Source organism: Vulpes vulpes, chromosome 12, assembly GCF_048418805.1.
Source record: "Vulpes vulpes isolate BD-2025 chromosome 12, VulVul3, whole genome shotgun sequence".
Taxonomy (NCBI): domain Eukaryota; kingdom Metazoa; phylum Chordata; class Mammalia; order Carnivora; family Canidae; genus Vulpes; species Vulpes vulpes.
In genome coordinates, this window is record NC_132791.1 from 61,251,663 (window position 1) to 61,264,535 (window position 12,873).

General features: G+C 43.9%; 1 protein-coding gene across 8 annotated transcripts in view; it reads left to right on the forward strand.

The window, feature by feature from the left end:
• Positions 1–12,873, forward strand: part of CEP120 (centrosomal protein 120) — a 116,814-nt gene that overhangs the window by 46,492 nt on the left and 57,449 nt on the right. For 5 of the 8 annotated variants that reach the window (XM_072728713.1, XM_072728712.1, XM_072728714.1 and 2 more), the window contains 3 exons: positions 8,056–8,212; positions 9,563–9,677; positions 12,697–12,838. In XM_072728713.1, coding sequence (XP_072584814.1) covers positions 8,085–8,212; positions 9,563–9,677; positions 12,697–12,838 — 385 coding nt within the window. In that variant the 5' untranslated portion in view covers positions 8,056–8,084. Of the gene's footprint in view, positions 1–3,034; positions 3,365–3,580; positions 3,658–8,055; positions 8,213–9,562; positions 9,678–12,696; positions 12,839–12,873 lie in introns of those variants that run through there. The other 3 variants (XM_072728708.1, XM_072728711.1, XM_072728710.1) reach the window with 2 other exon arrangements.

Here is a 12,873-nt window from a genome sequence, read left to right on the forward strand (position 1 = left end):
GGTCTGGGACCATGCTTTTACACGTTGTAGGTCTTCAGTACATGTCTTTATGTTACTCCTGCTATCTTGTCTGAAATTGTACTAAGTGCATGTATATGTGAGTGTGTGTGTTGTGAGAAGGGGAAAGAAGAAGGAAGGGACAGAGGAAGGGGAACATAGCTTCTGATCCTTCTTGTCTTGGGCCATAAATGTTGCTGGGGAGACAAAAAAAAACTAGAGGCCTACTATAACAAAAGTGCTTTTCCAAATTGTAAAATAACTTCAGAAAAAGAAAGACAACATGGGTCAAAATCCTTTATTCTTTACTTTTTGGTAGAAATCCATAAAAACAAAGCTACGTAATATAAGCTTTTATTTATTTTTAAAAGATTTTATTTATTCATGAGAGACAGAGAGAGAGAGAGAAAGAAAGAGAGAGAGGCAGAGAACACAGGCAGAGGGAGAAACAGGTCCCATGCAGGGAGCCCAACGTGGGACTCGATCCCGGGTCTCCAGGATCATACCCTGGGCTGAAGGTGCAGTGCCAAACCACTGAGCCACCGGGGCTGCCCTATGATAAGCTTTTAGGTGGACAATTTGAATTTGCATGTTTATAATGAATTTAATATTGCCTATTAGACAAAATTTGTCTTAACAGCATTTGCGTAAGTAAATTTAGGCTAAAATACGATGGTTTGTGCTAGAACTGAAGTTACTACTGTTTAATATCACATTTGAAAAATTAGGGATGCCTGGGTGGCTTAGTGGTTAAGTGTCTGCCTTCCGCTCAGGTCGTGATCCCGGGATCCTGGGATGAGCCCCATATCGGGCTCCCCGCAGGGAGCCTGTCTCTCCTTCTGCCTGTTTCTGTCTCTTTGTGTCTCTCATGAATAAATAAATAAAATCTTTAAAAAATTAGATTATAGGGCAGCCCAGGTGTCTCAGTGGTTTAGCGCCACCTTCAGCCTAGGGTGTGATCCTGGAGACAGGGGATTGAGTCCCAGGTCCGGCTCCCTGCATGGCGCCTGCTTCTCTCTCTGCCCGTGTTTCTGCCTCGCTCTCTTTCTCTCTCTGTGTCTCTCATGAATAAATAAATAAAATCTTAAAAAAATTAGATTATAAAATAACAGATAAAGAGGCTATAGATGCTGGTGGAATTATAATTCCATTTCTAGATGGGATATGTGGGAAGTTTTGTCATTAATTTGGTACTGTATGTAAAAGAAGAACCAACTAAGTTGATTTCAGAAGCTGTGATGATATGATTTTGAGGGTAATAGTGTTGTTCAGAGAAGGGGAGAAATCCAGATAAAAGGAACTGTATGAAAATTTTACTATGTGAGAAAGTTTCTGAATTAATTTTAATGGTTTGCCAGATTTTTTGTTTCCGATGTGAGATGATTCTGACATTCAGTGAGGGTTTACAATCTAGCTTTTCAGTCTGAAATATCATAAAACAAAACAATGAGGCATCTTGATGGCAATTTCCTAGTTCTTGTATAGCTACAAACATAAAGCCCATTATTGTTCATAGAAAAAGATGATAACTAAATGGCATTTACTACATTTAGGTCCCGAACTAAGAAATTATGTATACTACTATTGTGTAGTGAAACTGAAGCTCAGAGAGGTAAAGTGAGTTGCCTAAGGTCACCTAGCATGTGAATGGTAGAATTAGTTCCCCAACTCTGATTTTCAGGGGTATTCTTTGCACTGGAGACACTTGGCCCCATTGCTTTGGCCTCCTTTTTTCTAGGATTTAATCTAAATAGTGTTTTGCGCCATAAAAAGCTTGCTTTTGGCTTGCTGTTGTTGAACTGTTTGCTGATCCCCAGTATTGTCAATGGGGATCTTCATTAGACTGCTCAACAGATGATATGTTAAATATGGACATTGGTGTTACTTCAACAAAATTTAGACAGTGTTAATTAAACTCCACAGGATACATGACGAATTTCTTTAACGAAGAGTTTCAAGGGGGGGGGGAAAAGTGGAAATGAGTGCCTGTGCATGACAAGACACAAAAGACAGATCAATCCAATACACTGCTTTAAAACCTCTCTGGATCCTGATTTGAACACCTGAAAAATAATTATCAATCAGGGACATTTGAACAGTGTATACTTACAGGTGCTAGGGAATTATTTTTAACTTTTTAGGTAAAATAATGCAATTGAGGTTAATATATCAAGGCATTTAAAAAATCTTTATGTGTTAGAGGTACACACTGTAAGAGATGAGTTGTTAGGATATTAGGGTCTTGCTCCAAATTAACGGAGCAAATGAAGATTGGTCTTTAATTGGCAATCGTTGAAGCTGTGTTTTGGGTACTTGCTGGGTTCACTGTATTACTCTATGTCTGGTTTTGAGTCTGTGTGACATCGGACACAAAAGAACGCCTTGTTCACGATGAACCCACAGTAGAGCATCACTTTGGTTGTGGACTGCAGAATGCCCCCTCCCCGGGAGCTCTCCCCCAGTGTGCACACCCTTCTCCTCTCCTGCGGGTACACAGGGATGTGGGGTGGGGACTGCTTTCCTTCTCCCTCACCGCCCCGCCCGCCCCGCCCGGAGGTGCAGGGTCCCGCGAGGCCACCTCGGAAGGATTTCTTTCTGATCTTCCCCGAAATTAAAGCCCGACGGCTGTGGGGGCGGGGCGGGGCGCGAGGCCGTTTCCTTGCGGTTCACCCGGTTGTCAGCCCACCCTGGAACCTATACTTTTTAATTTCCCTGGCCACGTGACGATGTTTTCGTTTCGGGGTAGTTTCTAAAGTACAGGAAATTCTCGGGGAGTCTGCGTCACCGCCAGCAGTTACAGTAATTACCGTAGTGACGCTGCTTGTTTTCAAAACGCGAACTTTTATGGTGCGGCGCGAGTACCGTTTGGGGCTTTTTCAGTTCAGACTGAGGCTGTTGAGTCACTGTGATTCGAGTCTTGAGCAGCAGTGACCGGGGGAGCTCTGCGTGTGTTGTGCGCGCGCGTGCCCGTTCTCCATCCCGCCCCTCTCCCCCGGGGTGTGGCGGGTGGGGGCGAAGCGCAGACTCACCGCGCTACGGGCCCTGCCGGAAGCGCTCGCCGCGGCAGTGCGCCTGCGCCTTCGGGCCCCGCCGAGGCGCCCGCCTCCCCCCGGCCGGCCAGCAGGGGGCGCTGTGGGGCCATGGACGCGGCTTCTCCCTGGGGCTGTGGATCAGGGCTTAAAAGGGCCGGAGGCGAAGCCGGCTGAGGGGCGTTCTAGCTGCCGCCGCCCTGGTCTCTATCACCCTTTGTCCTCCAGGCTTCCCCGGCGCTGGGCCTGCGGACCCGGTTGCTAGGCGGAAGCGGGGCGCGGCGGCTGCCGCGGCGACTGCCCGGGCGTTTGAAAAGCGGCAACGCAGGCGGCAAAAGGTCCTCCCGCGGCGGGCTCGCCTCCCCCCCGCGGACCGGCCGCGCGGCCGTGACCGCGGCCTTGGCCTGAGTCGGGGCAGGGCTCGGGCTGCGCCGGCGGCCCGGGGTCGGGGTCGGGGTCGGGGAGCGCGGAGCGGGCGGTGGGAGCCCCGCCGGGGCCCTGGGGCTGGTCGCGGGCCTGCCGCCCCTCACCCGGGTCCCTCTTCCCCCAAGCAGACCCGCCTGCGGGCCGCCCGCCGCGACCATGGTCTCCAAGTCCGACCAGCTGCTCATCGTCGTGTCCATCCTGGAAGGTGAGCGGCCCGGGGCTTTCCTGTGCAACTGCAGCGTCCCGAGTTCTCGCAGAGCGGCGAGCGGCCGAGGCCCTGTGAACCTCGAGAACCGGGTCGGGCTTGCGCGCTCTCCTGGCTCTTGCTCACAGTTTTAGTGAGTTCGGTCTGCTAGGCGATTGATTTAAGAATGATCTCTCAAGGGAGCGTGAGCGCTCTTAGGGGCAGGTGATGTTTAACGTGAGCAGTCGGAGCCCCAGAGAATGTAGGAAAAACGATTTCCGTCCGAAGCAGCATGTAGGTGCCTCTTACATGTGAGCGTAGTGTGCCTGCAGAGCACGTCCTGTTCAGCGGCCCCTGGTCAAGCCATTTGCGAGAACTTTGAGGCAAATACAGATTTCCTGCAGTATTGCAGAGGCTGTTCCCCTTTACAAGCCTTGATAGGGGTCCTAGAGGTCTGGAGTTGTCCAGACTGTTATACGGGCCTCGAGGTTTGGCTTGTTGAATACCTGACATTTGATTATGGGAGGCTTTTGGAGTGTTTTAGGCACTGTGCTGGGAATGGAAGGATAGGAGAGCCCCAATCCTAAAAGGTCAGCGTGCAGAATGTGCATTTTTCAGGGTGTGGAAGAAGGAAAGACAAGCTCTGGGGATGATTTCCCAACGGAAGTGATATTGATTTGGGTCCTAAGGGATGATTAGATAGGTGTCAAAGGGGAGGAAAGGAGGGCTTTTCATGCAAAGGGAAGAGCCAAGAAAACTCCAGGTATGGAAATACAAGGCGTATTGTGCAATTGCTTAAATTCAGTGTGGTTGGAAAGTAGGTTGCCGGAAAGTGGAGGACATAGGAATTGGTAGATAGATGGAGGACAGGTGATGAGTAACATGACAAGTCATCTGGAGTGGACCAGAAGGATGGCTGGACTTTTTTTTTTTTTAATTTTATTTATTCACTCGTGAGAGACACACACACACACACACACACAGAGAGAGAGAGAGAGAGAGAGAGAGAGAGAGAGACAGGCAGAGGGAGAAGCAGGCTCCATTCCATGCATGACGTGGGACTCGATCCCAGGTCTCCAGGACCACACCTGGAACGGAAGGTGGCGCTACACCACTGAGCCACCCAGGCTGCCCGACTTTTTTTTTTTTTAAGCACTCAGTGGAGGTTTTTTGTGGAGGCCTGGCATGATTTGGAGGATGAAAGTGAATGAGTTATAGTGAGTTTTGGACCAGAAAGCCTGCCAGAAGCTGTAAACTCTTGAGGCATTTTATTTTTATTTTTAAAATAAATTTATTTTTTATTGGTGTTCAATTTGTCAACATACAGAATAACACCCAGTGCTCATCCTGTCAAGTGCCCACCTCAGTGCCCGCCAACCAGTCACCCCCACCCCCCGCCAACCTCCCCTTCCACCACCCCTAGTTCGTTTCTCTTGGGGCATTTTAAACTGTTAGGTTACTTATTGTTTTAAAGACAGAGGATTGAAATCCCCTTGTCATTTGGTCAGTAAAAGCTTTTGGACTTGCTGCTTGATCCCTGCAGGGCAAAGGAGGAAACTGAAATAAAAGGCGTGCGCTGTCTCTCCCTTCAAGGATGTAGTAGTCTGTCTTCTTGGGGAGATCAAATTCAGTTGCAGGACACAGTATGTTGGGAGGCGGTAGAATATTAAAAACACTGGATGTGGGCTGTAAACATTGGTTTTGGGGATGAGTTGCTATGATGTGCTTAAGGGCCGTGAGTGTTAGGTAAGGTTGAAAGAAAGTCCTTGCTGGCAATTAGATTACCCAGGCCAGCAGCGATGGAGTAAGTATGGTGGATGGAGTGGTGGAGAGGTCTGTAAGATGCCCGGGGTCAAGGGAGGTGAACACTGAGGAATATTCTGGTAAAATAAGCTTGTGTAGCTGGAGTGAATAGACCCTGGAGGATTTTGACAGCCAAGGAGTTTAGAGTTCATGCTCTAAAAAAGAGGGAGTCGTCCATATTCCTAAGTAGAAGTACATTATTTGCAAGTTTAGTAGCGGTGTTGCAGGGAAGAGAACTTGGATTCAGGGATGTCAGTTAGGTGTTGCCACAAACATAGCTACCACTGGCATGTGTGCCTGCCTGCAAACCAGCTCCTTTTGTTTGTGTTTCCATCCATCATTGTAACTGTGTTGTTGCCGCAAGCCCAGAACCTGAGAGTCCTTATCTCCCTGGGTAGGAGATCCCCACCTTCCATCCCCACTTTCTCCATCCCCACCTTCAAAATGGTCACCAAGTTTTGTTAGTTTTATTTTTAAAATAATACTAGGTGCTTTGTGTAAACTGGTAAATGAATAATTTTCCACTGTGAGTGCCCTGCTTTGAGGTCCTCATTATCCACCTAATCTAATGTAGTAATCTCTTCAGTAGTCTGTTTCATGAGTGGGGTTTTTTTTTTTCTTTTTCCTTTTTCAGAGAACGTCTACTGTTCTTATCACTAGGGTAATTGTTTTGAAATGCAAATCTTATTAAGATCCTTCAGTGTCCTAAGGGATAACATCTCTACTTTTTAGAACGGGATTCATGGGGGATCCCTGGGTGGCGCAGTGGTTTGGCCCCTGCCTTTGGCCCAGGGCGCGATCCTGGAGACCCGGGATCGAATCCCACATTGGGCTCCCGGTGCATGGAGCCTGCTTCTCCCTCTGCCTGTGTCTCTGCCTCTCTCTCTCTCTCTCTCTGTGACTATCATAAAAAAAAAAAAAAAAAAAAAAAAGAACGGGATTCGTGGCCCTTTATGATACATCTCTTGCCTACTTTTTCAGCTTTACCTCCTCTCCTGTCATATGTTCATATATTTCCAGCTCCTTAGTTAAATTGAGCTACCTGTGGTTTCTTGACTTTAGCTCTAGAAATGCCCTTTATTCAAAAGAAAATGATGAGGTTTCTACCATGAGCAAAACTGGGGCACCTGCTGATTCCAAGGATGAATAAGACAAGGTTTCTGTTCTCGAAGTATTGTCTTTGGAATGAGACAGGCACCTTTTCGTTCCAGTACATATTCTCTGTTCTAAGGCCAGTTGGTGCTTTTAGTTATGATAGTGTGACTGAAAATACAGGTTTTTTGACATCGATGAAATTCATCTGGGTAAGCCGGTGATCTTTTAGAGCGGCTCAAAATGAGTGCAGGGAGAGGCCTCTGTGACTGCTAATTGGGAGAGCTGAGCCACATGTGGTAAGACTTCTAGATGGGGAGTTTCAAATGAGAGCTTCAGGTTGAAAGTCACAGGATTGGGGATCCCTGGGTGGCGCAGTGGTTTGGCGCTTGCCTTTGGCCCAGGGCGCGATCCTGGAGACCTGGGATCGAATCCCACATCAGGCTCCCGGTGCATGGAGCCTGCTTCTCCCTCTGCCTATGTCTCTGCCTCTCTCTCTCTCTCTCTGTGACTATCATAAATAAATAAAAATTAAAAAAAAAAAAGTCACAGGATTGCAGTCAAGATCTCTCTGACCTCTTCCTTACAAAGTAGCTTGTACCAGGGTGAGTAGCAGCTGGGATGTATTTATTTAACAGTGGTCAACGCTCATCTCACCAAAATATGCCTCACCAGACCTGTAAACAGGTTGAATGTTTGCAGTGTTTTCAGTTTCTCTTTCCACTAGACCCTCAATTCCTTAAGGGCAAGTACTCTCTGTATCCCAGCCTTTGTCGTAATTAATACCTGACTCTGATGTGCCTTCAGTAAACAGGGAAGGAATGGAGCAGGCAGTACCAGTGGAAAATGATGTGTAGACAGAATATTTTATTCCTTTTGATCATTTACAACATTGTCCTTGAGATTTGAATGAATCTGTAAAGAAACCTGTGTCTCTTTTTCCCTGGCCAATTTGCTGAGTATTTAGGCAAATTAAGATACAGGCAAATTAAGAAACAGATTGTCTTTTTTTTTTTTTTTTGCTAACTTGATTATTTCCCAACTCTCCTGACAACTTCATTGTTCCATATTCACTGCTGGTATAGTAATACCTAAAATAGTGAAATCACATTTTTAATTGTTTAATACTACGTTGGCATTGAGATCTTTGCTGCTCAGAGGGCAAATCAAGGACAATAGCATTGACCTCAGATGGGATCTTGTTAGAAATGCAGCCTCTCAGGCCCATCCTAGACTAGTGAACCAGGATATACATTTTAGCAGGGTCACCAGGTGATTTCTGTGCATGTTGATGTTTGAGAAGGACTAGTTTACAAATTGTAGCTTTCACTTTGATTCATTTGTTGTGAACCATGAATTTGTACATGTTTAGTAAGTAATTAGTGGAATATAGAAGTCAACAACTCCTGATGTAGATCAGTTTTTAAAATGTGCTTAAAAAATCATATTTGAAAAAAAATTTAAAAAGATCATATTTTGATGGTTGTATGCTTCTGATTAATCCTTATAGTCTATTAATTCCAGGTCGCCATTTCCCCAAGCGTCCAAAGCATATGCTTGTAGTAGAAGCAAAGTTTGATGGAGAACAGTTGGCTACCGACCCTGTGGACCACACTGACCAGCCAGAATTTGCTACAGAGTTAGCCTGGGAGATTGACAGGAAGGCCCTTCATCAGCACAGGTGACTGCTGTTCTCAGTTCCTCTTACTCTGTGTTTCAGGCTCCTAGAGATGAGTAAATTTATATCCTATTAGATTATAGTAACAATGATAATAATACCTGTTTAGTAGTTTTGTAATGTGCCAGATTTTCAAAGTACTTTGTAGTAATAATTCATTTGGGTGTTAGGATTTCCTCCCCATTACGAGTGAGGCCTCAAAAGGTAAGTAACTTGTCATAAGTTAGCTGGTTGGCTGTAGAGCCCAGCCATTTGACAGCTAGAGCCTGCATCTCTAACTGCTATATCTAGTTTTTCTGATGTCTGAGAGAATAGATGTTATAGAAGGGAATAGATAGATATTCTGTAATGATGTCTAGCCAATATTAATGAGGGTTGGAACTCATTGTAATTTCTATTACTTCATTTGTTATATATACTTGACCTGCCAAGGACATATAGATATACGTATATAGTAACTACATAAAAGACTCTAATATAGGGCAGCCCGGGTGGCTCAGCAGTTTAGTGCCGCCTTTAGTCCAGGCGCTGATCCTGGAGACCCAGGATTGAGTCCGACATCAGGCTCCCTGCATGGAGCCTGCTTGTCCCTCTGCCTGTGTCTCTGCCTCTCTCTGTCTCTCTCTCTGTCTGTCTCTCATGAATAAATAAATAAAATCTTTAAAAAAATACTCTAATATATTTTATACTTGATTTTAGACATATAAACATTGGGTATCAGGACATAAAACAAGCTTAAAGTTAGAATGTCTTATTTCTTGAACTCAGATAACTGGAAACAGGCAAGAGCACAGATACTTGTATTTTAAAAAGCATTGAAAAAATATTTTTCTAGGAAACACAGAATGACTTCATTCCTTGCTATGACCTAGGACTAGAACAAGTAAAATTGCAAAGTTCAAAAATGAACATCAGGAGAAATTTCTTTTTTTCTATGACTAAATTTGTTGGATTTGAGAGGATAATAAATTCTTAGAGGAGATCACAGTTTTGTTTTCAGTGGCTTCTGGAATAGTTTGTGATTTTATGGTAATTAATTCCTAAGTTTATTTCATTATTATAGTGACAAAGAGAGCTTTAAATATTTATTTGTATTTGTAGTTTTATGTGTGTGTGACAGTAGGAGGAAAATATTTTGAAATCAGTCTTTGAATATTACTTGGTATAAAGATAAATGGGTGTAATTAATAGTTGGGATCAGTTGAAGAATATTTCAGAAAATATAGTTTTCAGTTATCCAACAAAATTATAATTGTCCTAATAGTAGGGGGCAGCTTTTTCAAAGCTAACAGAACATGAGTTCAATATTAAACAGAAGCTACTTTATCTCTAATGTAAATTGTTACTTTACAGGTTGCAACGTACTCCTATCAAACTGCAGTGTTTTGCCTTGGATCCTGTATCTTCAGCCAAGGAAACTATAGGTTACATTGTTCTAGACTTAAGAACTGCTCAAGAAACAAAGCAGGTACTAGCCTTTTGATGTTTTGTTACTGATTGTGTTGTGGATTTGTGGTAGATGCTAAGTTGATGGAAAGGACAGGGAGTACTGGACCTGAAAGGTGGAGGGTTGAGCCTGGATGGCACTTCTTATCTTTCGGTTGATAAATTTGATTTAGAAAATCCTGGTCTTTTGGTCATTTCTTTGACCTAGAACTATTTTTCCCAAAGGAGACTCTCTGTGAGCTCAAACATATGGTCACGATACTCTTACCTGGAGCTTAGCACGTTCACCTGCTGAGCTTTGCTTTGAGTGGTAAACCTCTTGCAGTGTTCCTCCCTTCAGTGAATGATCCCTACTCTTCTTCCAGGCATGCAAGCTCCAAGTCCAGGAGTCTTCCTCCACACCTCGCTTTTCAGGCATCATGCACCCCTTTCCAGCCACCCCGATCCAGCTACTGTTCTATATTTTCACTGTCTCAATCCCAGCCTCAGCCACTGTCCTTTCTTTCTTTCTTTTTTTAAAGATTTTATTTATTTATTCATGAGAGAGAGAGAGAGAGAGGCAGAGACACAGGCAGAGGGAGAAGCAGGCTCCATGCAGGGAGCCTGATGTGGGACTTGATCCCGGGTCTCCAGGATGACGCCCTGGGCTGAAGGCGGTGCTAAACCACTGAGCCACCCGGGCTGCCCACTTAACCATGGCTGTGGTAGTAGCCATCTCATTGGTTTCCCTGCTTCCTGCTCCTTGAATTGCTCCTGTAGCAGTCGGAATGAATAAACTTACTGCAATGCACTTAGGTGATGTTAACAGTAACCCCCACCCCCACCCCAACACACACATACACAGGAACACACACACAGAGAAGGGAAAAGAATTCAGGGTTTGATTCCTAGGTCAGTGCTTTGTGTTACTGAAAATGTTTCTTTCATCTGTTTAAAATCTCTCTAACGTTTTTTTATGTTACTTTGGAAATGCTTTACTTTCAATTTTTATTACTTTTGTCACAACTCTTTTAAGAGAAAACAATTAAAAACTTGTTTTTAAAGTCCTTTATTTTTTTTATTTAAATTCAGTTAGCCAACATATCATACATTATTAGTTTCAGATACCATTTTTTCAGTAATTTATCAGTTGCGATTAACACCCAGTGCTCATTACATCCTTTATTCTTGGTATGAATCCTGAATTAGAATTCTGTCAAGAGGGGATCCCTGGGTGGCTCAGCGGTTTAACGCCTGCCTTTGGCCCGGGGCGCGATCCTGGAGTCCGAGGATCGAGTCCCACGTCGGGCTCCCGGCCTGGAGCCTGCTTCTCCCTCCTCCTGTCTCTGCCTCTCTCTCTCTCTCTCTCTCTCTCTCTCTATCATAAATAAATAAATAATAAATAAATAAATTAAATAAATCTTTAAAAAAAAAAAGAATTCTGTCAAGAAACATTGATCTGTTACCAACATTTTCACTACTAGTGGCCATGATATTTACAAATGAGCCAGGTAGCTTAGCCCAAATTTGGAATCCTTCAAAAGAAGCTGAAATTTTAAAATGTTTCACAAGATAATCTTTTTCTCCTTCCTCCTGGGGTACTATTCCTCAGCCCTCTGCGCTCAGGTTCTGAAAAAGGTTTTCTTTCTTGAATCTTAACTCCTCGATCATGATTTTGTCCCTGATTCACTTGATTAGCTTTACTGCAACTTGCACAGGACACTTCTGCAGTGGCTTTGGTTACGGAGGAGGTAAATTCTCTTGAGGGGAGGATACTGAGGTGGTCTTGCCTGTAAATGCTTTGGGCATTCTTCCTCCTTACCCCTTACCTCTGGTCCCATAGGGCACTTTGTTGTCATGTTTGCTTTTTATCACTATTAGGGTTAAGGAGAAATGTTTCAGAATTAAGAATTTTAGGAAAACCAAATGTCTTGCTTATTCTCTCCTGTTTATTAGCAGAAATACTTGAATTGGTGAGTAGAACGTATGAAGTTCAAAATAAATTGATTCTCTATAAATGAACATCAACACAGAAAAGCTCAGATTTGTTTTTCTGACTTACGTAACGGAAAAATATATCATAAATTCTTTAAGTTGCTAGAATTCTTTTTCAAGCTTATACTTAAAATGATAAAATATCTATCATAGAGAATACATCAAGAGACTGAGTTTTTGCTTTTAAAAAACCTTGGGTATAGATTTTAAAGGCTATGGCCTAGTTAGTCCTCTTTAATTTATCAAACGAAAACTTGATACAAGACAGCAGCTTTTGGTTTTGGGCTTTCTGTATAAGCACCAGTTCCTGCGGATTTATATAACAGCGGTCAGAGTAAGAACACTGTTTCCATTGATTGCATTGATGCTCTGGCAGGAATGAAACTGGTGGTCCTGGGCCATGACCCTCAGGCTGGCTTGAGTACTAGAATTTCTCAGAGTTACTCTGGTGAGGGTGTTGAGGTAATCCAGGCTGTTTGATTCTATGAGAAAGCCTTTGTATTGCAGTCAGGTACATGGTTCATAACCCAGAACTCTACCTCAGGTCTCTGCTTTACCGTTTTGCTAGTATCTTTTTAAAAAAATGTTATTTATTTATTTATGAGAGAGACAGAGAGAGGCAGAAACATAGGCAAAGGGAGAAGCAGGTTCTGGGACTTGATCCCAGAACCTCGGGATCACGACCTGAGCCAAAGGCAGACGCTCAACCACTGAGCCACCCAGGCATCCTGCTAGTGTCTTTTGTTAACACCAGCTTTCCTTTTCCCTCATTTGATACATGCAGAACAGCAGAAATGGGATATGCAGGCATATGCTGGAAAAAGTGGAAAATTAGGGCTTAGGGGTGTGGAAAGTTGGTAGTGTACACTTCAGGTTTCAAGAGGAAGTTCAGTTAGCTTCCTAATAAGCAGGATGAAATTCTTTGGATGAAAATCTGAAAGATATTTTAAAAGAGGAGAAAGTACTGAGGAACTACGGGAAATATATTTGGAACCTTAGAGAATGTTGCCTACTCTCGTCGATGTCCTGTTCATTATTGAGATGTTTGTGTTTTTTTTCCTCTGCAGGCTCCAAAGTGGTACCAGTTGTTGAGTAATAAATACACCAAATTCAAGGCTGAGATCCAGATAAGCATTGCTTTGGAAACAGATACAAAGGCACCAGTGGATAGTTTTAAAGCTAAAGGAGCTCCCCCTCGAGATGGAAAAGGTTTGTGCATCATCCCTAAAGACATCTCTGAAAAA